The sequence below is a fragment of the Anguilla anguilla genome, chromosome 7, assembly GCF_013347855.1.
Source record: "Anguilla anguilla isolate fAngAng1 chromosome 7, fAngAng1.pri, whole genome shotgun sequence".
NCBI classification, from domain to species: Eukaryota; Metazoa; Chordata; class Actinopteri; order Anguilliformes; family Anguillidae; genus Anguilla; species Anguilla anguilla.
The window spans coordinates 5,241,415-5,267,345 of NC_049207.1; the positions used below are offsets into that span (position 1 = coordinate 5,241,415).

At 46.0% G+C, this 25,931-nt stretch overlaps 1 protein-coding gene across 1 annotated transcript in view; it reads left to right on the top strand.

The window, feature by feature from the left end:
- The window catches only part of LOC118231855 (SH3 and multiple ankyrin repeat domains protein 3-like), a 115,383-nt gene extending 93,749 nt beyond the window's left edge, over positions 1–21,634 (top strand). Inside the window, exons 4-5 of the mRNA XM_035426174.1 lie at positions 20,054–20,257; positions 21,560–21,634. Coding sequence (XP_035282065.1) covers positions 20,054–20,257; positions 21,560–21,634 — 279 coding nt within the window. The remainder of the gene's footprint in view (positions 1–20,053; positions 20,258–21,559) is intronic.
- Positions 21,635–25,931: the final 4,297 nt, after the last annotated feature.

The following is a 25,931-nucleotide window of genomic DNA, read 5'->3' on the forward strand; positions in this document are numbered from 1 at the left end:
TGCTCTAATTAAGGGCGGAACATATGCACATGTGCACCTGCCTAATCCCGGCTCGGTCTGACTCCGCGGTTTTGGGCTTGGACCGCGGCCAGCGGGACGGACGGGAGGGCGAGGCTGCTCTTCGTCACTTTGTTGTGTCCTCCTGCTTTCCCTTTCTCTTCATTTACTTGTTTATATTTCCTCTTATTTGTTAAAGTACAAAACTCTGTCAGGTCCTATTTTTAAACAAGACCAGGTCAAAACCTAGCCCATGGCTGGACCTAACACACTTCATCCGGCCGACCAATGTTGTTACATCATAACTCGGCCGACCAATGGTGTAACTTCATCACTCAGTTACCGTTGTCTGAATAAAGCAAAAAAAGTATGAAAAGAGGTTGGAAGTTGTGCACCTTGTTTAGAATATACGAGCCCCACATGAGCTTGACATTCTTATGCATCTGATTGGGAATATTACATCAAACGTTTGTGCCAGGAACTAGGGATCAATGAAATGACTTGGAAGTCAACGCACAGGAAAAGCCAAAGTAAGTTAACATTTAAGAATAATCATTTCAGCGGTTGATCGATGCGTGGCGGGAGTGATATTTCACCGTGATATTTTTCGTAGTGAATCGATCGCGGTGCAATGCCTGGGGGTCGTCTGCACCAGGCCATCAAAGAGAAGCGCGCAGAAGAAGCACCTGCGTTACCTGTGTTACCTGTGCACCTGGGAATTCAGTTACCCGCACAGCTTTCCACCTCTGTCTGGGGGATTTCACCCCCTGAGATCTGCTGTGAGGAGAAGGCAAAAAAATGACTTCGGTCGGGTTTTTGTGCAGATATGCTTGTTTTCCCGAGAGCGTAGCCCGACGGGTCCGGTAGGCATTAAGATAACCGATTCTGTTTCACGCGTTAAAAAGAAGGGGGGGGAAAAAAAGCGCCCCGTCACGCAGGAGGCGCGCACCTGCATGACGATGAGGAATCCCGGAGTTCAGGACCGTTGCCAGAGAGACGGGGAGAATGTTGCATGAAATGAGCTTCCAGAAACTGGGCGGAGAGCGGGGGGGGGGGCGGGGGGGCGGCGGGGAGGTGGGACGAGGGGGGTTTGGAGGATTGGGGAGGGGGGGGGGGGGCAGTGGAGCGATGGTAGTGCTTTGATAGCACCCCCATTAGAATGCAAAGAGGACACCTTATCATGATAAGAGTTTTCTTTTTTTTTTTGTTAATTCAGAGTCCTCCGGGGTGGGTGTTTTGAATTGGGGGGGGGGGGGGGGGGGGGGGACTTTTCTGAGAGCGGTAACGTGGTAATGGAAAAGCATAGGCAGAAAATGGCCGTCCTCACCACACTCCATCAAACTCCAGACACCCCTTTCCCCCAATCTGCCAAACACTGTGCTGGTCGCCTGCATATTCATCATGTCTGAGCGCACGCCATCTGTATGGGGGGCTGGGGAAGGCAGGGCTCTGCTCTCATTCCATTTTAAGCCTGGTGACAAGTGCAAAATTCACCCAATTTGTCAACTTTTTGGGCTTTGTTGGAACGGTGCATTGTGGGAAGGATTAGATTGTACCAGAAAACACAGTCTTTGCGAAAGGAAATAGACTGAACCCTGAAATACCACATCGTGGTTTATTCTGTGTCCTGGGTAATGAAATAATGCCATATGTTACGTACTATATGATCACCTAAGTGCAGGTTGGTCCAATTATTAATTCAATAATTTGTATAGGATGAAATATCCCCAGTACTTTAAGTGCCCTAGCAGAAGTAAGGGTGACCCCACCTCTGCAGATGGATGATTTGCTAGCACACCACGCCTCCTTTCTGATTGGGTGGCCCACATAAAGATAAAGTGCGTAACGTCTGGAGAATGCTTTCGAGTAGATGGTCTTGATTAGTATGTGCACGTGTGTGCAGCACAAGACTCACGACTGAAAATAAACCAGTAACATTTCAGTTAGACTTCAAAGCAAACGGGTCTAAAAAATAAATAAATAAAAAAAAAAAACCTCAGCATGAATCTTTCTTCTGCATCATTTCAGATTTATAAATAGATTGAGTCATCGAGCCAATAAGCAGGCCCGATTCTCTGCAAGGACTGCTGGGAACATGAGTAATGCTCTCTGGGTTTTTTATGTGGGCTGTTCTATTATTTTAGGAAATGCTGGGTAGTTGTACATACCGTAGGTCTGCTTCATGCTGTATTATCTGTACATATACTGTAAGTCTGTGTTTCTGTCTTGAACAGAGCGAGTAGAGTGAATTACAGGCGAATCCTACAGATGTCTTCTATACTCTGTGGTTGGATAAGCAGTAGCAGTAATTGCAGCTGTAGCTATAGCAGCTGTAGCAGTAATTGCAGCTGTAGCTGTAGCAGCAGTAGTAGTACTAGTAGTAGTCCTTTTTTTAAAGGATAGCTTTCCAGTTCCCAGGTATGCTTTACGCTTCAGTCTTGACAATAGCGGGAAGACAAACAGCCATCAATATACTGCAGTGTATTAAATTGCGTAGGGATACCGTGGTATCTGTATTGCCTAAGGGTGTGCAAACCGTTTCTTATCTGAAATTTGTAGATCTTTATCCCAGCATTGCACAATGTAACTCTTCTGTAATTATTAAAAATAAATACGCAACTGCATAATTTGAATAATCCAAAATGTAAGCCAGAGAATGTAATTAATAAACTGAAGATAAGTAGGTCTGCTAAGAGCTCATTATTTTTTTGTTAAGTTTCATGTGAGACTGGTGTAAATCTCTATTTTTAAATCTGGAGAACATTAATCACCGTATCAATTCTCCTGGTGCTGCTTCTGTGCAATAATTAATGAAATATTGGTATGAATCTTTTACAGCGCATGTGATCAAAGAGATAGAGAGCTATAGAGAGCGAGCAAGGGAGAGAGAGAGAGAGAGAGAGCGAGTGAGAGACCTACAGGGTCCAAGTTAAACTGCACTTGGAACTGTACTTCCCTCTTGGGTTTTCAACACACTTGTTCCTGGTTTCGGTTACACACTTTGTTGTACGTCGCTCTGGATAAGATCGTCTGCCAAATGCCTGCAATGTAAGGAGAGAGCTACAGAGAGAAGGAGAGAGAGAGCTAAGAAAGCTACAGAGAGAGAAAGAGAGCTATAGAGAGCGAGAGAGAGAGAGCTATAGAAAGCTACAGAAAGCTACACAGGGAGGGAGAGAGAGAGAGCTATAGAGAGCGAACGAGAGAGAGAGAGCTATAGAAAGCTACACAGGGAGAGAGAGAGAGAGAGAGAGCTATAGAGAGCGAGCGAGCGAGAGAGAGAGCTATAGAAAGCTACAGAAAGCTACACAGGGAGAGAGAGAGAGAGAGAGCGCACATCAGATTTGACGCCGCACAAATGGCACTGTGCTGAATCTCCATTCGTCTCCTTCAGGACAACGCGACAGCGTCGGTCAGCTGTTCTCGAATGCCATCAGGTGTTCTCAGTTCAGCGTGACCTGCGGACGAGGAATTGCGATGAGGAGAGAGAGAGAGAGAGAGAGAGACTGGGGTCCTGGTGCGGCGGGCGATACGGTAATGGGCCTCTTTACCGGGAGGGGAAGCTGGCGCTGGGCGCAGTCAAAATGGTGGAGTCAGGTGGCGCTTTGCAAAAAGGCACAAGGGTATAAACTGAGTAATGAAAGGCGCTCGGCACGCTCATGGTGACATAAAATATGCCGTCTGTTTATTGCAATGGAAAAATGCTGCACAACAAGCTTTCTATACAGGCAGGCAGTGAATGAACAATATGGGCTTTAACCGCCTGTGCCTGAAGAAGACTGTGCTGGTCAGAAATACTGCACACGCAAGTAGCTGCTGTCAATGTTTGCTCATCTGAAGAAGCTAGATTAGAGATATCTCTCCCCCACCCTAAGACATCTTAACAGATGGAGCTACAATCTGTTGTCAGTCATTGATCTGTTGGAAGAATGAATTGATTTGAACGGATGGATGGATGGATGGATGAATGGATGAATAATTCATTAATGTTTTATTTACTCATGTGCCCCCCCCCCCCCCCCCCAAATGGGATCATATGACACATCAGTAATCAAATGAATACAAATTCAGACGTGCATAGAGCGCAGAGAGATGAGCAAAGGAGTCAGTGCTCTCCCCAGCAAATCGCAACGGTCGGGTGGCATTACTGAAAGTAACGAGCTCAAAAGAGCTCAGGCCATTTTCAGCTGTTTGAAACCCCACTGGCACGTCACTGGTTTACGGTGTTGCAGCTGGAGAATCTGAAATTTGACTTTCTTGGAGCACCTGTGGCGCTGGGAACAGAGGGCTGTTTTACCCCCTCTGGCTACTGGCAGCTCATCTTGCTCCCAAACTTTGGGAGTGTTTCAGGACCTTGGATAGCGACATGCTCACCCACGAGCTAGCCAGACATGAGCGCCACGGATGAAATGCGCACAGCAAGTTCGGTCAGGAAGCTCTCGCTGCAGCCAACCATTGGTCGGCCTCAGCAACCACATGTTCTCATTCTCGACCAATCACATACACGCATCACTACATGGTCTCATACTCAACCACTCACATACACACATGACTACTTGTTCTCATACTCGACCAATCACATGCACACATGACTACATGTGCTCATTCTCGACCAATCACACACATCACTACATGTTCTCATACTCGACCAATCACATGCATGCATCACTACTTGTTCTCATACTCGACCAATCACATACACGCATGACTACATGTGCTCATACTCGACCAATCACATGCATCACTGCTGGTGATCATGGTGCTAAGCTGACAGTCAGACCAGTCTCCAGTGTTGCTCATTTCCTGTGCTGCTCTTTGTATGCTGCGCTTCCCTCCACCACCCAGCATCCACCTGTTACTTGGATCTGCTTCTAGGTACTTGGGGGGGGGGGGGGCGGTTATATTTTTCCTGATTAGTAGGGGAGATGTATGGTGCTCCCTGTTTAATATGTTAGTGCACACTGGCGCGTGCACAGAAGTACCCGAAGCAGATCCGTTTGGCGCCAAACCGAAATAATTACATTGCGCTGTCATTAATTAATTTAATCTAAATACGTGACTTGTGCTGACTGCGCTGAGGTTTATGGGTAATCCACCCCGCCTGGTGTTTCTTATTGCCTTCATCAGTCTGGTATAATAAAGACACAGCTTTTTGTACCTCCGCAGAGGGACCTATATAGAAACAGCAGCTTTGTCCTTCAGCTCGTTGAGCGGCCCGCAAATAGAAATTGTATACATGCCCATTCAGTCCTAGTTCTGCTCATTTTGCTTTCATCTATGAATTTCATTTATGAATTTGTGAGTTCCTTTATTTGGCGACCAAAACGCCGGGATGAGGAAAATCAAAGGCTGTTGGGCATTGCATTATTTCTGATGTGTTTGTCTGTCTGTTGATTTGCCACCCTGCATTGTGGTGACAGTCCTTTTACATACCTGCCTAGGGCGACATAGCTCAGGAGGTAAGACCGATTGTCTGGCAGTCGGAGGGTTGCCGGTTCAAACCCCACTCTGGGCATGTCGAAGTGTCCTTGAGCAAGACACCTAACCCCTAACCCCTAACTGCTCTGGCGAATGAGAGGCATCAATTGTAAAGAGCTTTGGATAAAAGCGCTATATAAATGCAGTCCATTTACCATTTACCATTTGGTTGAGATCCATTGCCTAGGATTTAAAAAAGATGATCCTCGTGCATCATCCCGTTCTGCATCCATCTACTATCATTGTATTTATGTATGCATAGCTAGGTATTGTCTTTGAGTAGTCTAATGTATTGTCGTCTGATTTAGTGGCTCCATAGTTGTCTGTTCTGTAACTGTGCTGTCTGAGCCTCAGTGTGGTTGAAGAGTCACTCCTTTCTCTAGCCAGTGTAGGATTAGCACGGCTGCTGTAGTTTTGGCTGTTCAACCCACACCTGCACACCCATAATGAGCAGCTAAAGAACTGGCATACAGATACACCGCAGGTCATACAGTACTACAGGAGAGCTAGTGCTTATTTATTCATTTATTTGCCCCCCCTTCTTTGCCAGCAGCTACTTGTACATGTGTCCACATGATACGCAAGAAAACGTGATGTTTTACCCAACGTAACAGGAATAACCGATAGAGATGTGTTAACGCAAATAACAACTGATGAGGTTAAAACAAAAACAAAAAACAAAGACATGCCTGAAGGTAGTTTAAAAAATAAAAAAATGCTTATTTGACGAGTGGTGCATCTCTCACTGTTGACAACTTGGTTCCCACAGGCAGCTGTTTCATCATTAGGAGGAATTAGTAGCGGTAACCCGAAAATCTTGTTTGACTTACTCCAGCACACAGTCAGCTGTGTTCCGTAGACTGTGGGCTTGCGTTCAGACATAGCCAACAGCACAGCCCAGGCTGCACAGTGCACTACAGGGCTCGGCCTGTGCTCACGCTGAGTGCCTATACCAAATGAGTAGTCAGACTTTCATCATTTTTTTCCAAAGACCAGGATGAAAACCCTAAACATAAACATAATTTTGTGCTCCAATAACTGGCATAGACTGGCAGTGTTTTCCAGTACCCCCTGGCACACAGTGACACCATTAAACAGACTGCATAACATGTCTTCTGACTGGCAGAGAGCCACAATTATTCAATTAACACTATTGTCCCCTTCTACATAAACATCTCCAAACAAAGAGGATTAAGGTTTGAGTTCTTGGGGGCGGGGGGGCGCGGGGGGGGGGCGGGGCGGGGGGGGGGGGGGGGTTGGGTCTATGGGCTTGTAGTGCCATTCGGTGTCTTCTGCAGTCTTTCGGAAGTTCTGTGAAGCACCGAGGGCCAGACACAGTAATGGAATCATTTTCGCTCTCCTCTCACCGACCTGATCCTTCACTGTAGCCTTGGGAAGGAGGCACCGCTGGGTTCCTGGGATAAAATATGAGGAACCGCGATAAGCAGTGAGGGAGATCGCACACCCCGTGTTTATCGAAAATAGAGAAAAAAAGGCAATTTGGAGGAGGGAGAAAAACACCCCAGAGACACAAAGGCATCTTGACAAAGCAGACCAAATTTTTTTACTCTCTGTAGGGTGGAAACCAATGTGCAGTGCACAATTAATCCAGCGTGCGGTTTATTATTTAAAAAATAACAACACACGCAGCGTTTCACAGAAGGTTTTATTTTTTTATTTTTTTTAAATGCCCTAGGATATCTGTGTATGCAAATGAGGGAACAGAATATGAATTCCACTTTGAATTTAAAAGCTTTGTTTCGAGTTGAAGTTTTTCATTACATAATTGTTCTGCCTCCTTGAATGTGCCTGCAAAATCAGGAAAAATGAATATATTGTGTAAAAGCATAGATAATTCTCTCTGCACAAGTAGTTCTAATGTGGGAATTAAAATCATTGCTGCCACCTACTAAACATTATTTTCAATACCAGAATGTGTTCCATTGCTCTTCACCATAAATTAGAACCTTTTTCCTTGCCCTGTAATTAACGAAATTCCCCTAATTCAAACTAATTCCCTTCAGTTACCAGATGAAGTACATCATGATATCAAATTCATAATGTGTGACTGTGATGGAATTCAACACAAGAATATTGCTCATTAAAAAGAAATGATTTCTCTTTCAAAGAAATGTGTTTTATTGAGCTGTCGTCTTTGCATCTGATTTTTAATACCTTTCATTTGAATTTTGTCTCTGAAGTTTGAAACTATCTCCCCCAATTTTTTTTTTACTAGGTTTAGGTATCAGCATAAGGGGTTTCCTGGACATTTCTTTTGTTAATTTTTGTTTAAATCTATAAACAGGTTCCATTGGTTTGGACTGTCTGATGAAATATTATTTGCAGTAATTGTTATAATGGTAGTGTTGCGCCACAGTTACGATTTGAGTAAATTGGACGGTAAAAACATTTCAGTCCTCTCGAGTTTCAAGTCGGGTGGGGGTGGGGGTGGGGAATGGGGGGGCTGACTGTGAGTGAGGAAGAGGAGCATGGCGGACGGTGGGAAATGAGCGCTGAGTAATCGGCGGCGTCGCGGTGTCACATCGGTTTAGCCCGTCCGGCCGCGGTCCGGATGACCCCCTGACGGTCCCTTCGCTGGGATCGGGAGGCGTGACCGGACGGCCGTCTCAGTCGAGCGGGGCCGGTGTCACAGCGGATTTCACCCCCTGTCCCGCGCAGCTCACACGGGGCTCACCGAAACGGGGGGAGGAACGGACGCTCGGCGTGCTCAGGAAGTGGAAGGGTGAGTCAGCGAGGGAGCTGGACAGGAACCATGTCCAGTGTTAATTCAGCTCTAACAGAGTACATATGAGCAGTGGCGTAGGTTTCCTTTGAACATTGGGGGGGGGGGGGGGGGCACACATTAAGTGGGGGGTCTGGAGGTCCTCCCCCAGGAAATTTTGAGCGTCAAACATGTAATTTCCTGCATTCTGGTGAATTTTTATGCACCAATTTGTGCCTTTTCTGCACCAATTTTTGGTGGAAATGCTTCGTTCATGTTTTTATTGGGGGGGGGGGGGGGGGACAAATGCACGTGTTCTAAATATGGAGGGGGATGTAAAACCCTATGCATATGAGTCCAATATGAGTTTAATTAACACTGAAAATCTTACTCTGTAAAATCCAGACTTTTTTCCCCCCCTCTTTTCAAGGGGATGGGGCATTAGCAAGGCGTTGCTGTAGCTGGTGGGCTCAGGCAGCCCACCCCGTATAAATGAAGGTTAAATGGAGGGCACGCAGTGCCTTGCAGTTCTAGGTCGGACCGTAGCTATGTCATATGTCTGAATGTCAGTGGGATGTTCACACTGTGGGTTTTATTCCCTCAGGGGATTGTGGGGTGAAGACCGCCAATGTTGCTGTGGTTACGGATGCATTAGCTGTTCCCGGTGACACATCACGCACCTCCAGCGTTGCAGCTCTCCTGCAGTAACCTTACGGTGGCACTTAAAATGTATTATTATTTAAAAGTATTTATATAGAGTGGAACCTCTAGGACTAGCCCGGAAGTAGCTTAGCCAATTACAGCTTGGCCTCCTATCGAAGAGAAACGCATCCTCTTTGTCATAATCGCTGATACAGGAAGGTGAGGGTAAACGGTAACGAGCGACACGTTCCATTAATAAAAACAGTAACTGCCCCTCCCCCTCTAACGGCATGCAGGGACCCATCTAAACTCAGCGAGGTTTAAGGGGGGCGTGAGTTTTCCACGGGGTGTTGCACAGCGAAACGAAATCGTCAGTACCTATACCAGCGCGTAGTAAAACATGCTTTAATGCGCTGTTTGTCACATCGACAGGTACGTTTGTTCTTTAGCAGTGCGGGTAGCAGTTTACGTTGAACTGGGTTACACACTGAACAAACTTCATACAGGTTATTTGTGTTCGGTGTGCATACGCGAATCATATCACGCCCACTCTCCAGTGTTTGAGCCTCACAGTAAGCCAGCTCGACTAGAATGAGTTATCATGGGGTGAGTTATCCGGGGGGAGGGGGGGTGCAATATCAAAAAATAGACAAGGAGCGTGTTTTAGCGCTGTATTGAAGAGTACCGTATGAATCGACAGCTTTTGACATGAAGATGGGCCTGAAAAATAATCTAATTGTTTTCCCGAAGAGGCAAAGATAGTCGGTGAGAAAGATATGTTGTCGAAAACCGGCATTAAGAAATTTTCTAATGAGGTCCCGCTTGGGCGTGGAAAACCTCTCTGGGGGTCAGCCTGCACCGTCTGTTGTGTTCAACCGCCAGATGCGAAAAATGTGTCTCGCTCTCAAAACTATATTATATTTCTCGCAAAAAAAAAAAAAAAGGAATCTGACGCACGTTTATAACTGTTGTGCAAGGACTTGCTCCCTGTCAGAAGCCGTGCGTGAAATCAGCTTCCCTGCTTTATGCAGGTTTAAATGGCCTTTCCGTTGATGGGTGTTAATGGTCAGTGCTGTGCTGGGAAGTAGACGGGGAGGTTATATTATTATATTTGCTGTCCATTTTCGCAGACGCAGGAAGACCAGTTTCACAGACCTAATGAAATGCCGGGAGATGAATTAGGATCTTGGTACAGTTTAAAGTTAAATTTTGAAGTTCCTAATCCCACCCCTGCTGTCATTCACACTCTGGCAGTGTGTGCTTCTCAGTGTCCATATCCTGTATGATATGACAACTATCCCTAAAATGTTAGCTTTAATGATATGAGCTTGAGCTGGTGTCCTGTATTTGGTTTACAGCTCTGAGCTTATTACTGTGCTTTGGTGTTGCCACTTAAAATGATTGGATTAGATTATGTTTTCTAATAAATATATAACAATAAACTTTATTTGTACAGCACCTTTCATACATAAAATGCAGCTCAAAGTGCTTTTACACTCAGCACTAAAATCAAAACAATTTCACAGGAAATATAAAATACAGACCCTGGGCAGGGTTTTTGCAGACCTTTTCGCAAGCAGTGAATGACGGACGAGACCTGGCTTCTAAAAGCCGAAGGCACCTTTCTGCAGGGGAGCTGAAATGTTCCGGAACCTTCTGCTCCGCTCCCCCCCCCAGGGGAGTCAGGGGGTGCACGACCTCAACACCTCCCTGTCGGAGAGGAGTTTTTAATCTCACTTCACCGTGCTCTCGAGCGGTGCCATCCCTGGATTCTCTGGATGTCTGACATTTTACCGTTGACAGTTTGGTCAGGCCACTGTACGTTTAGGCTATTTATAGCACGGCGCTGTATTCGCTAGTATTTACTGAACGTAGCCACTCTGGACAGCTGTCATGTAGCGGTTCATTTTGTACTGTTGTTGCAGGTGAAGTTCCCTGCTCCCGTGGCTCACTTGGCAAAGGGCCACCTGGCTGGTTTTGAGACATCGTTTGACTGACACCGGTTGTCCTGTAGTAAGAATTGTGGGAAACAGTAATTGGCCTGAGGGCGAGCGTGTCAAAGAGTTATGGGCCAACTTGCAGTATGTCGGTATGGGTGGTGTAGCCAGGCAACAAGAGGTACAACTGCCATTTACAAATTGGGGAAAAAAGAAGGGTGGAAAAGAGTGTGTGTGTGTGTGTGTGTCTGTATGTGAAATTTAAGTTAATATAAGATAGACTCCTTTGGGTACGTAGAGTAAGGGGGAGGTTTCCAAATTCACTATTGAACTATTGAGATACAGCATTTCAGGTGATGTTCGGTAAGTAGAACAGGGGGGCATCGATGTAAATTAGCTGCAGGGCGTTGAGGCCCAGGCCTGACACAGTGCTGGATGCTCTCCAGTCTGTAGGTAAATGCCATGGGAGGCCTAGATGGAGCTGGAAGCCTTGTCCCCTCATCGCTGTGTGTTCTTATCTTCATCACCGGCGGAGAGTGATTGCAAGGCCACGCTCATTTAGCAAAGGCCACCGATTCCCTTCCCACACCACTGTTCTGTGCTGACACAGCACTTTCCCGTTTGATTTAATAAGCTCTCCTTTGGGGCTCGTTTTTTGGCCATTTTTACCCAGCATGCACTGCGCTCAGATTTCCCCTGAGCCAAAGAAAGACTGAGAGAATCCCAGTTACTACCCAGTGAAGATAAAGCTGTAGCTATTGTTCAACAGCTCATTGTTTGGCTGATAAGATACATTCTGTTGGGTAAGGAAAGAAATTGATGCACAACCGTGTATTGTTGTCGTCTTTCAAAAAAGAAAAAAGCATTGTATTAGCACAAACAACCGTTTATCTAACCTCCCTGTTTCAGGTTATGTGTAACAGTATCCTGTCATTAGCGGTGACAATGTAGCACTGTAGCTGCTGGGTAGAAACTAGCATTATAACCTGAGGTTTGCATGTTCTAGCTCAGACATAACACAGCTATTATATGCCAGAGAAAGGTGCTTATACGCTGTCAAACTGTGTTGATGGAAAGCAAATGTAAAAAAATATCACCTGTCTCGGGTAGCGTGAACGAGTGAATGAATATAAACGAGGGCCCCGTTGACCAGTGGGCTCGGTAATGAGCGTTTGGAGTCATGGATTCCTCACCTCATTCATTACAGGGCAAGGTGCCAGGAGAAAGCGCGTGTTGCGTAAAGATTATTGGCCGTAAAGTTTTTTTTGTGCTGAGCCCTTCTTAAATGCTCTGAGATGTTTAACTGGTTTTGTAAACAGTGGAGCCTGAAGTCTCATTTACAGTTGAACCCCTCAGTAGGAGTTTCCAGTCTGAGCATTAATATTAACCTTCATTAACTCAGGAGGTAGAACGGTCATCTGGCAACCGGAGGGTTGTTGGTTGCGAGAACCGAAGCTCTTCAGCACACACACATTCTCGCTGAACATTCACAGACGAAAGTAACACAACACACACAACATGCAGGCATTGTGGAGACCTGCACGCACAAACGTGCGGCTATACTGTGTAACTGGGGCTATACTGTGTAACTGGGGCTATACTGTGTAACTGGTGCTATACTGTGTAACTGGGTCTATACTGTGTAACTGGGGCTATACTGTGTAACTGGGTCTATACTGTGTAACTGGGTCTATACTGTGTAACTGGGGCTATACTGTGTGACTGGGGCTATACTGTGTGACTGGGGCTATACTGTGTAACTGGGTCTATACTGTGTAACTGGGGCTATACTGTGTGACTGGGGCTATACTGTGTGACTGGGGCTATACTGTGTGACTGGGGCTATACTGTGTAACTGGGGCTAAACTGTGTGACTGGGGCTATACTGTGTAACTGGGGCTGTACTGTGTAACTGGGGCTGTACTGTGTAACTGGGGCTGTACTGTGTAACTGGGGCTACACTGTGTAACTGGGGCTACACTGTGTAACTGGGGCTATACTGTGTAACTGGGGCTATACTGTGTAACTGGGGCTGTACTGTGTAACTGGGGCTACACTGTGTAACTGGGGCTATACTGTGTAACTGGGGCTGTACTGTGTAACTGGGGCTGTACTGTGTAACTGGGGCTGTACTGTGTAACTGGGGCTATACTGTGTAACTGGGGCTATACTGTGTAACTGGGGCTGTACTGTGTAACTGGGGCTATACTGTGTAACTGGGGCTGTACTGTGTAACTGGGGCTACACTGTGTAACTGGGGCTATACTGTGTAACTGGGGCTGTACTGTGTAACTGGGGCTATACTGTGTAACTGGGGCTGTACTGTGTAACTGGGGCTACACTGTGTAACTGGGGCTATACTGTGTAACTGGGGCTATACTGTGTAACTGGGGCTGTACTGTGTAACTGGGGCTATACTGTGTAACTGGGGCTGTACTGTGTAACTGGGGCTACACTGTGTAAGTGGGGCTATACTGTGTAAGTGGGGCGATACTGTGTAACTGGGGCTATACTGTGTAACTGGGGCTATACTTTGTAACTGGGGCTATACTGTGTAACTGGGGCTGTACTGTGTAACTGGGTCTATACTGTGTAACTGGGTCTGTACTGTGTAACTGGGGCTATACTGTGTAACTGGGGCTATACTGTGTAACTGGGGCTATACTGTGTAACTGGGTCTATACTGTGTAACTGGGGCTATACTTTGTAACTGGGGCTGTACTGTGTAACTGGGGCTGTACTGTGTAACTGGGTCTATACTGTGTAACTGGTGCTATACTGTGTAACTGGGTCTATACTGTGTAACTGGGTCTATACTGTGTAACTGGGGCTGTACTGTGTAACTGGGTCTATACTGTGTAACTGGTGCTATACTGTGTAACTGGGTCTATACTGTGTAACTGGGGCTATACTGTGTAACTGGGTCTATACTGTGTAACTGGGGCTATACTGTGTAACTGGGTCTATACTGTGTAACTGGGTCTATACTGTGTAACTGGGGCTGTACTGTGTAACTGGGGCTATACTGTGTAACTGGGGCTATACTGTGTGACTGGGGCTATACTGTGTAACTGGGTCTATACTGTGTAACTGGGTCTATACTGTGTAACTGGGGCTGTACTGTGTAACTGGGGCTATACTGTGTAACTGGGTCTATACTGTGTAACTGGGGCTGTACTGTGTAACTGGGGCTATACTGTGTGACTGGGGCTATACTGTGTAACTGGGGCTATACTGTGTAACTGGGGCTATACTGTGTAACTGCAGCTGTACTGTGTAACTGGGTCTATACTGTGTAACTGGGTCTATACTGTGTAACTGGGTCTATACTGTGTAACTGGGTCTATACTGTGTAACTGCAGCTATACTGTGTAACTGGGGCTGTACTGTGTAACTGGTGCTATACTGCGTAACTGGGTCTGTACTGTGTAACTGGGGCTGTACTGTGTAACTGCAGCTGTACTGTGTAACTGGGTCTATACTGTGTAACTGGGTCTATACTGTGTAACTGGGTCTATACTGTGTAACTGGGGCTGTACTGTGTAACTGGGGCTATACTGTGTAACTGGGTCCAAAGTGTGTAACTGGGTCTGTACTGTGTAACTGGGTCTATACTGTGTAACTGGGGCTGTACTGTGTAACTGGGGCTATAGTGTGTAACTGGGTCTATACTGTGTAACTGGGGCTATAGTGTGTAACTGGGGCTGTACTGTGTAACTGGGGCTATAGTGTGTAACTGGGTCTATACTGTGTAACTGGGGCTATACTGTGTAACTGGGTCTATACTGTGTAACTGGGGCTGTACTGTGTAACTGGGGCTATACTGTGTAACTGGGGCTATAGTGTGTAACTGGGGCTGTACTGTGTAACTGGGGCTGTACTGTGTAACTGGGTCTATACTGTGTAACTGGGGCTATAGTGTGTAACTGGGGCTATACTGTGTAACTGGGTCTGTACTGTGTAAATGGGTCTAACTGTCAGCTGTGCCCTTACCAGTGCTCATTTGTGACCGTGCCCGTTGCCCTGGATACGATAAAGAGCAGAGAGCGCGCAGGGTCCCCGCTAAGGGTGCGTCCCCTCTTGCTCGTCCAGATTTACGCCCCTCATTACACCGGCTGATTTAAAGCCGAGGGGGGAAGCAGATCGGTTTCTCAGAGCGGGGGGGGGGGCAAGCCCGTCTGCCCGCGTAACGGAAAGAACGAGAGAGAGAGGCGGAAAAAGACAGGAAGAGAAAAGAAAAAGTGTGAGGAAAAGAAACAGGGAGGGAGGGAGGGAGGGAGGGAGGGAGGGAGGAAGTGAAAGCAGCAGCAGTTAGCTCTCCAGTCCCATGGAGCTGCTCCATGAATCCCTCTCGGGGGGGTTTGTAATGGCAGGTGCATGCTTCCTTTCTGCTCCCACTGTTAGAGGCATTAAAGACAAGGCTGTCTCTAGCCTTGCTCTGCAAAGTTGGCACGCACCATTTTGGGTTTCCTCGTCCTCAGTTGTCCCCTGACTTGCAATGTTTGAATGACACTCTTGTTAGACACAAGATAAGTTTTTTTTAATACTAAATCAAAAATGAGAAAACCTTACAGAGCTTACTGGGGAAACATTGGATTCCTTGACCCTGGGATAATACAGCAAATATCTATGTGGATATACACCATGCAAGCCATGCAATATCTGATTTATCGGGTTTGCAGTTGCGCTCATGTCTACAGAGACACATATTTGTAATGATGCATGTCCTTTTGTTCAGTTTTGTACGGACGGCCAAGAGGGACCAGTGGGGTACAGTGGGGTTGGGAATTGCCCGTAAGGGAGGGTATGACATACTTGTGCAGAGTGATGGCTTCCCAGGCAAGTATAAACAGCAGCATACAAAGGAAGGTGATACAAGCAATGGGGGGGGAAGTGTGACCCCAAAATAAATCTGTCCCCCCCCCGCCCACCCACTGCAAACAGCACCCCACTAGTGCACGGAATGGTAGTGTCTGCAAAGCATGTTTCATTGCCGGTGTATATTTAATGCTGAAATATGGAAATGGAGATATACTGGAGAGACGCACAGATGTGTAGCTTTTTGATGCATTATTTATTTGTTTTAACTACGCGCATACATCACCTTTTAAGATATGTTCTTCCTGCTAGTGCTGAAAATGAAATGGCAATCATTCACACACATCCATATGCGCACACATACATACACACACACGAACACACACAGAGACACACACATGCAAGCACACACAACATAGGGACAAACACACATGTGCATGTGCACACACACATTGGGCATTAGGGAAGATTAATCATTTAGCTACAACCCAACAGGACTATTTCCACAGCCTGTACCTGTTTTGGGAGTTTATTTAATGAGGATTGCCATAGGAACATAAATCAAACTGCTTTTTAATTGCTCTGGCTCTAGCAGGTTATTGCTTTCTATGAAGAAGACAGAATTGAGACAAACTAAATGCCTGAACTGCAGTGTGAGAATATTTCAGCTTGCAGCAGCCTGTTATAATTGAACCAAAATAAAACCAGCCAGGACTTTGGTCAGATAGGCCATAACTCCTGTGTCTAAGGCTCGGAGCCCCATCCATACTATTTAGTATGCTTGTTGACTGCACTGGGTGAGAAGGTTGTTAAGTAGGTGAGATTTTCGTACTTAAAATCCTCGGTTGATATACTTATTTCCAGTTTTTCAGTGAGTACATTCGGGAGTATACTTTCCAGGAAGTAAACAAACATTTTGGTCCCATAAATATGACATGGAGTTTCACTTTGAAATGAGGCACAACTTTGCTGACATTTTCCTTGAACAACAGCAACAATGACATGTGAGCATGGCTGCACAAGATTTAAATGCCAACTGCCAGGGCAGGATATTTTACGGCTCTTCAATAGTATAGTTGTAAATAGTATGGAGGATATTTTTCTCTATACTGCAGACATTGTGTACTAATAGTGTGCAGTAAACAGTACACAGTATGCTAGTACACAGGACACAGTAGATAGGGCTCTGATTTGGACATAACCTGAAAGTGTCCCCGCAAGTGCTCCTGGCTGACCAGAAAGCCATAAAGGAAATTAAAAGGGGGAAAGAAAAGTTGGTTGTGTGGTCAAAATGCAGGCTGAGGTACAGTGGTGGGGCTTCCTGAGATTGGACCTGGGAGTTTGTGATTCTCAGATCCGTCCCGTTGGCCCGCCTCTGTGCGTTTATGATCGAGGGCGCCTGTCGCGTCGCGAGGATGCGGCTCTCCTCCTCCTCCTCCCGCTCCCGTTTGTCAGCTGTGATTAATATTTGTCCAAGCCGGGTTTGCCGCCACTACTTCCTTCCCGGGCCGAAGCCGCGCCGGATGCTTGCAGAGAAGGGTGGCGCCGGTAATTGAGCCGTATTTCATATATTTTATGAATGCGCGCTGACGCGGCTCGGCCCGGGGAGAACGGGGCGCTCGCGCAGAAGGCCGCCCGGCCGAAGGATTCGCGGAAAGGGGGAGGAGCCGGCCAACCGTAACGAGCGTCGGAAAAGGCCTGCCAGCGTTTAATGAAATCTGCGACATTCCCTCTGTGACCGGTAACTGTGATGTCAGCGGCATCTGTAATGGCCTCTCCATCATTATACTTTATTCAGCAGAACCGCGCTTGGGCGAATCTCTCATCGTATATCACGCACACAAGACACGCTTGTTTCATAGCTCTGTGGAGGAGCAACAGTTTAGGCTCTAAAAGATGAATTAATGCTCTTTGGAATGGAAGGCGATAAAAAAACCCTGCGCATATCAACATAGACCGTGGAAGATTGATATCGGTCCAGAGAACGTACGGCTGAAATGTAACAACAGGAACTGTTTAACCAGCCTCCCCCAACACTCACTTCAGAGCGAGACCGGTGTTTCTCCTATGACATTTATTTAGTAGGACTTTTTTTTTTTTTTTGGAACGCACAGCTGTTACCTTATGATGGTGCTGATTCTTTATGTGGCTCCGTGTCCGTTTTGAGCCGCCATCCGTTTTGCGGAGCAGCAGCGAGGTCGAGGCTGCACTCTGTCGGCTGTGATGCACGAGCGCACGGCTCATGAATTGCCCTGCAGTCGGTGGGATGACGAGAACTGTAAGCAGCGTGGCGTTTTTTAAAATTTTATTCTTTTTTTAAAGAAATTTGAGCCGGACTGAGACATTGTTTATATTGCCTTTCATAACAATGCCCAAAGCCTGACACGGTAACAAAGCTGGAATGTACCTGTATTATTTAGGCTAGCGCTTCTATTCATTTTGTAAAAGGCATCGGTGTTGGAAAGCTATAGCCCCCCCCCCTTCCTTGAAGTAAGGCCATAAAATGACTTAATTTAACAGAAACTGAATTTCTTTTTAAATGTACTCTCTGTAACTTTGATTGTCCTGCATCCATTTACTAGCCCAATACTTCCTTTGACACAAAATGCGCTTTAGGTTCTACGTGCCGTTCCTCTGGATCTCCCAAAGAACATTTCCATTGCCCTGGAAATTACTGGCTGGTTATTTATCCGTTTTTAGTGTTTTTCATAATTGTGTTCAGAGCACTTTCCAATAGGCACCTTGTAGCTTCCTAATTGTATTGTGCGATCGAGTATTCATTTTCTTTATGTAACACAATTGTGCATTTTCTTTTTTTACTGATTATTTGCTTTTTTTACAGAAAGTGCAACTACTGTTCTTATACTTGCTGTTCTTATGATTATTAGTGTTATTATTACATCTTCCTTTTGGGACAGTTTTGAGAGGCATACTAATGATCTCTTTCATAAACTTCCATACACCTATTTTTTTATTTTACGGTATAATTCCTACTTTTTTATTAGCCTTTGTTTAAAAAAGGCTGTTATTCCTTCTCTGTTCACCCAATATGAATGTACAGTATATATTCTCAAATTGAAAGGAGACAGTCTGCACTTTAACCTCATATTTGTCATTTCATTTCAAATCCAGTGAGTACACAGCCAAAACAACAACAATTGTGTCACTGTCCAAATACTTGTGGATAGACCTGTGTTATTTTCCAAACATTTAGTCTGGGGATGGCTAGAGAATTCAGATCCAGTGTTTGCCACCAAGGCTACATCGCTCACATTTTTGAAGGTCTTACTGGAATGTTGGTATTTCATTGCTTTTATGTGAACAGCCCTGTAAACTTTATTCACCAAACAATGCAGCGTCAACGATTCTGGTTCAATGCATCTGTCATAATTTGCCCAATCACACAATGGAGAAATAACCAAAGAGGTAAAATTTCAAATTGAATTGGTGGTTGGATTTATGAAACTTTTCTGGCTAAATGGATGAAACCTGGGCTTTTACTGAGGGCAATATCTCACACTCAACTCTTATTTTTCCATCATTTTTTTCTCTTTTGATGAGAGCTCTCTTGAAAAATATCTGTCATTTTCTTTTTCTTTGAAGACTTTGTCCTGTCTTTCTCCTTTCATAAAGCGATGCAAGCTCTCTCTCAGCTTCGTTTCATGTGTCTGTAGTGGTGTGCTTCCTTGCTGGGAATGCACAATTTCGTTTGATATAAGAACACAACAGGAAAAAGGCAATATCAGGACCCCTCCATGCACACAGTAAACGAACGGTGGAGCGTTGGTAAATCCACAGTGATTACATACATTGTTAAAGCTCTTACAGGGACAGAGACCACCTCACTGTGCCTGTGTAGACTGTAGTAGCACAAACCCCCACCATGTGTCAGTTGTGCGGAAGTGCTTGGTGGAACAAAGATGGATGCGTCCGTGTAATGTGGTTTTGTAGGGCTTCACACTTACCTTAACTGTATCGTTCTTGTGTCTCACAGTAGTTGCTCACCCAGGGAATGTACACTTCCCTCGAGCGTGTACTAGTTACCTAGCCAGGCACCTGCATCAACTGTATCATAAATGTTTAAAAGACACCAGTGGTGTTTATTATGGGAAAAATCTGTCCGCCCTCTCTCTCTCTCGCTCTCTCTCTCTCTCTCCCTCTCTTTCTTTCTTTCTCGCACAAACAGTATCATAAATACGTAATAACGCCACATTGCACAAGAGAAGAATGTGTCCTGTAAAAACATGAAATTTAAAGAAAATTAAATAAATTTTAAAATACACCCAACACTTCACAGTGGTTATAAATTTCAGCGAGGTTAAGAGTTACCTTTTTGTTAATGTTTATCCTCCTGATCTGCATGTCATTAATGGCTGGGTGTGGAGGACAGGCAAATGGAAGTGATGCACATGAATAGTAATGACCCATGATTTCTCTCTCTCTCTCTCTCGTTGTGTTTTAGAAATGCATGAAGTTCAACATAGAAGCCCCCATATGGTCCTCCAAGCAGCGCATCCTATGTACTCTGAATCAGAGCTTGAAGGACGTGCTGAACTACGGCCTCTTCCAGCCGGCGTACAACGGCAAAGCCGGCAAGTTTTTGGACGAGGAGCGTCTGCTGAAAGAGTACCCCCTCCCCGCCATCGCCCCCATCCCGTACTTGGAGGTAGGTGTCGACTCTTCCCATCGGTGTGTCTTTTCGACGGGTCCTCGTTTCACAAGAGGCAGAACATCCCGGACGTTGGTCCGTTGCCTCAGTGAAACACAAATCATTCTTTGTCAAAGCTGAAGGATCATGACAGGAGTGGAAAATGATTGTTCATTACAGCATGCGGTGTCCCTCTCGGTACCTGCCTGAGCACCATCGAGATTATGATGATCATATCTGGCACAGTTTGTTCAAGACCTGCATGATTTTCATTTGCATTCTGCTCATAATGTCGTATGTCATTCAGAATGACATGCCTTGACAACCAATATTTTAGCATAAATCTTAGCATAATTTTCCTCTGTGGTCTGAGGATTCTTGTATTTTTTTTTATTTAACAAGGTTGGTCGATTCAGAAGTCGATTCTCTCATTTACACTGACGACCAGGGGGATTTAATGTGGGTCGAGCATGCAAAGGATTATGCAGCTAGTCAGATGTATGCAGATGAGTCGCTGGCCAGGTGTAAAGAGCCAGTCCATAACATTTTACTGATGAAAGGATTTTTGACTGCAGGGCTCAACCTTGCACCACAGCGTAGTGCCTTAACCGAATGACCCACCCCGCAGCTCATTCCTTATTATTATTTTTTTTACTTGTTTGTTTAAACAATCAGGTTTGCCGTTCAACACAAATAACCTTGATTGCTCATGACTCTGAAGCTCACAGCAGCACACTGATGCGTTGCACATTTCCGACCTGTAACCGCTTGGCGCGAGCTTGCATGCTGGATTAATACTGCTTGCCCTCGGCCCTGTTGCTATAAAACAAGCCGCTGAGGTGTTTTTGATTTTGTAACGGTACGCATTATTTATCAGACCTTTTTTGTGCACAGAGAGCGACGGTTCCCCTCATTTAACATGCTTATTAAAAGAAGCCGTGTAGGGCCCCTGCTTTCCTCTGTCCTCTGTGCGTGTTGCGTTTTATGGGTCTGGCTTGATTGTGAATGTTCACGTATTTTATTTTCTGTATTGTGAATCAGCTCCCTGCCCTCTTGACGGGTTTCTGACAGGCTGCTGTCCGTTTTTATGTCTTCTGCGCTGAATTATTTAGGGTCTGTGGAGTGTGTGCGTTGTGTTTTTTATGAAAAGGCTGTAGAATTGATTTGCATTTTGACTTGCGCAACCTTTTGAGAGGGGGAATGTGGTTTCTGTTTATTCGTGAGAGACCCTTTGGGAAAGGGAGGGAAGACTCAAGATAACTTCTCAATACAATTGGTTTTGTGTGATTTTGGGTTGTTTTTTTTTTTTTTCCCCCCCAGTTCCGCTACAAGAGACGTGTGTACACAGAGGCTATTGTAGATGACAAGCAGTTGGCCAAGCTCACACCAAGGTAGACAGGGGTCTTCCGAATCGCTGATGCCAGCATACTTTTTCTCTGCTCGGAGTTGTGCTGGAGGCCTTGAATACTGCTGTGTCCGCAGATATGTATTTCTTCCCAAACTTTATATCTTCTTATATGTTCTTCATATCACTTTTATTAAGATTGAGGCTGGAAATCTTTTCTCTTATTCCCTTTTTTTGGTTTTTGATTTAGGTGTTTGCAATATCTGCAGATTCACGCTTGTTGAACCTCCACTCAGTCTTTACTAGTTGTTTTTTTTACACCACTTCAAATTTCAATAACTTGTAGTTCTTTGATTTAGAACTGTTTGAAATAACAGCCGTATAAAAGTCCAGTATCCCTTAACCAATGAGGTGAGAATAAAGATGACGGGTCAGAAATCAAATGCCGTCCAACCTTGAACAAGCTTTTGAAAATAAATATACAAGAACCAGACTTATGTTGAACACCGGTGCTCACACTTAGTAAGTGTGAATGCACAGTGTCTGTAAATCTGAAGTTCTAAAAACGGTTAGTTGCAAGGTGAGGTGCTTCGGGTGATTGTGCCAGGTGTGGCAATGTCAAATAACGGATGCCAAATCCCTGTGCGTTTTTATGGCTGCCTTTGCTTCCACAACTGCCACAACACCAGGGCTGCCAGGCTGATTTTAAAGTCCCCATGCAAAACAATGCCATTTGTCAGCCAGCGAACCCAAAAAACGGTGTAATTACACATCTGTTAGCCCACATTACTGGAATTGTTGTTTTGTGAAAAATTGTGCAGCTCTGTTTTTTTTTTTTTTCCCAGCCGAAACATCCTGATTGATTGTTATTTTCCTAATTTTGACGAAATAAGGATAATTCTGGTAATTGGGATCCGGCTCTTCAATGCTGACCGTGGCTAGCGCGGTCGTTCCTGAGCCCCAGGAGCAGATGTTCGCGGGGCGCTGGCTCTGGGCTGGAACTGGAGGCTCTTAGTCAGCGGGCCGCGTCGACGCCCTTCTGTCGGTGCGAGGCGACGGGCTCGTCCATCACGCCCGGTGACACTCCCGCACGCTCTGCCCGTCCTGTCCCCAACGCTCCGCTCGGCATGCGCGTGCTGGGTTAGGCGCACCGGGCCCAGTGCACCCTTGGACGGCGCTCTGTCAGCCCCTTCCCCTTGGAAACCCCGCCCCCCCCTCTTTAAAAAAACCCCTTTACCTTCCTGTCCAATAGCGTGCCTCCCCTCTGGTCACATGTGATATCCTGAACTGAAATTGAATATTAGTTGATTTTTTTCATATTGTTGGTGGAGAATACCTAGCCAATGCTGAAAACGATCAACTTGATTTTGTAGCTTAGGTGTCCAGCTTTATAGCGTAAGTAGAGATAGTGGTTAGCGCTTTGTTTAATGAGATGAAGCAACGTTCTGATTCCCTCAAAGTCTTTTGCAAAGTGTTCTGGTGTCTGACAAAGCTTTCCAGGGACAACAGCTTCCTGAATATTCTCGAGAAAGCAAGGCTGGGCTGTCCTTAGAGAATCGTTGGTTTTGGCAAAATGTGTGCACATCGATACTGGTTAGAATAAGAACCATGTAAGAATGTTGATGATAATACTGCTAATCCTTGTTTTGAAAGCACTTGCTTTCTTCTGTACTCTTAAGTATGAACACTGCTGGGGTGGAACCTTTGGGCTGCAATGTGAGCAACGCAGTGTCGCGAGTGAAAAGAACATCTCTGGAATCGGTCAGACCCGGGTGCGTGTCCGAATGATAGTGAGAGTGGCACCATGTTGCGGTATTACAGCGGAGTCACATTATGACACTGAGGAATGATGTGACACCAGATGGCCGGTGATGGAGGACAGGGGGGGAGGGTTTGCTGCCCTGTCCGTTGGTGTGGAATGGATGTTCCTCTGAAGTGGAACGGCTCAAAGTGCATTCAGAAAGCGGTCTGTCAGGGAAGGGTGACCCTGTATCACTGTCGACGGGCACATCATCCTTAGCTCTTTGAAGGTCTATGAAGAAATATCTCTTGTTCTCTGTTTCTATAAAAAAGTCAAAATGTCATTGTTTGTTGCAGTTCCAACAGAGTAGTGTGGCATGTACTTGAAGAAAAATGTGTTATTTCAGTTTATTCCACAGTTTCCATGTGCAGATCTGCACACTATGGGAAGTGTAACCTTTCGGGGTAAATGCTTGCAATCATGGTTGAACACTCAGATTTGGTTTAATGCATGTTTTTGTACATGCAGCTTTGAGCACCTGTGGTGCCTCAATGGCAGAGTGTGTGCTGTAATAGGGTTCACAGGAAGCTGGATCACTGCTATTAGTCCAGACATCTATGGTACTGCGGTGACAGAGTGCGGTTTAGGACACGGGCTTTTGGTCGCAGTGTTTTTTTGGAGGGTGTTTTTTTGCTAGATTAAAAAGTTTTGTCTTTGAAGCAACAAACAGTGCAGCAAATGCTCTTGAGACTTGAAGCATGATCCCCCCCCCCCAGGAGACTGAGTTAAACTCAGGACACATCTGTGCCCTATTTTTCCCCTGCTGCTTCCGACGTACGCCAGCACGCCGGGACTGCGCTCGCCGAGGACAGCGAACGCCGTGTTCAGACTGACTTTCCTACGGCAAGTCTGGAAACTAAACACGTAGGCGGCTCTGCTACTCCAGTGCATTACCGCACTTTTTCACAAAATTAGGCGGGTAGCCAGGCTGAATCTTGCTATTCTTCTGTAGGACATCATCTGTAAAAAAAATTAAAAATGTATAAAAGCCAAACTGTGAAATTTAAATTTTAGGTCATTCGAAGTCCCACAAGTGGCTTTTAGCCCTCATTTTCTACATCTGATGCCCTGTTCACGGTCACCGCTGCGGACTTTGGCGGCTGAAACCGTGGCGACCGAAAGCAGGTCGAGCACACGGTCTGTCTGAACCGGCGACTGAGTTTGCAGTGGCAGGGGTGGTCGGCCGTTCCCAGGGGAGGGGTCTGTACGCGTCGGAATGGCTCCCTCCTTTCACAGAAGGGCTTTATCCAGCAGCAGGGGACACTGCACTGCATCCTTTCACGCTGTGTCTGGACAGCAGAGCTCTGTCTCCATTAAGCTTGGGTCAGGCATTCGGGGGGGTGGTGGGGGGGGGGGGTGAGGGGGGCATGGCTTCACCCCACCATCTGTCTGCAGCCTGATGTCCCGCTGCAGATAGGGCTCCTCTGCAGCACTTTGTGCACCGGCTGCGTTTGCGAGTAACAGAATTCTTCTGACGCTGGACGGTTTGCGCCCGACGTACTCCACTGCCTGGTGCGATTAATTATTCTACGGCACAAAAAAAAAAATCCGGTAATTACTTGTGACCTCTGTATCCCCGTAGATGATTTACACTGTAGCTTGAGTTGCGAACGAAGGCCTTCGTCGTGCTTTTCCCCTCTCAGCTATAGCACTGTCTGCTATAGAAATGCACCGGAGCCCATCCTCTTAATTACTGCGTGGAAAAAAAAGCCTTTGCATGTTAGACTTGCATCGAAAGGCAAAAAATGTCTGTGCCCGGTGCGGACACTGACTTTAGTGTCCAGTGTGGGTCGCTACGGGTCAGAACCACCACCTCTCTGTGTCACACGGCACACAAGAGGGCAAAGGTGTGAATTCTCACATGTTTCATAAAGGCCTTTTTTCTTTTTTTCCATTTAAATTTAAATTTTATTTAATAAAAATCTTATGTCAGCTGCCAGTGGATTATAATTGAAAGATGCTTGCTGCTGCTGCTTGGAGAATGGAGGCACGAATGGAAGAGCTTCTCTTGTGAAAAGGCTGGGTGTTGAGCTGAAACGTAATTGGAGGTGTGCTCTGCAGGTATGGAAGATTCCAAAATGGGTGGAGCCACTAAGCTTTATCACCAGTGACTCACAGGTTTTAACCAATCGATTTACTTCAGCGCAGAAAGCAGCATCTTTTGAATGCTCGAGACTTGTGAGTGATGGACAGCGCATTGCAGCTCAGTGCATTATGGGATGTCACTCCCCCTGTCTAATGCTTGGTAGAGAGTAAGCCACTGCTGGCCAATAGGAAGGGGGTTCCTGTCAGCCAGCGGACGGTCTTAGAGAGCGTTTATCTCCTGGTCTTATTGGCAGGCTGTGCAGTTTTTCACCCGCTGTATTGACTGCCTCTGCAGGGCAGTGGCCAGGGTTGTCTCAGCCTTCCCCGTCTCCTTTAGCTTGTGGGCAGAGGAGGTGTCGAAGGGCGTTAGCTGAGGTCACTGGCCTGTTTTCAGGGCTCTGGGGGTAGTGAGGGGGAAACGGACATCCACAGTGGAATTCAAAGACTGGCCACTGAAATAT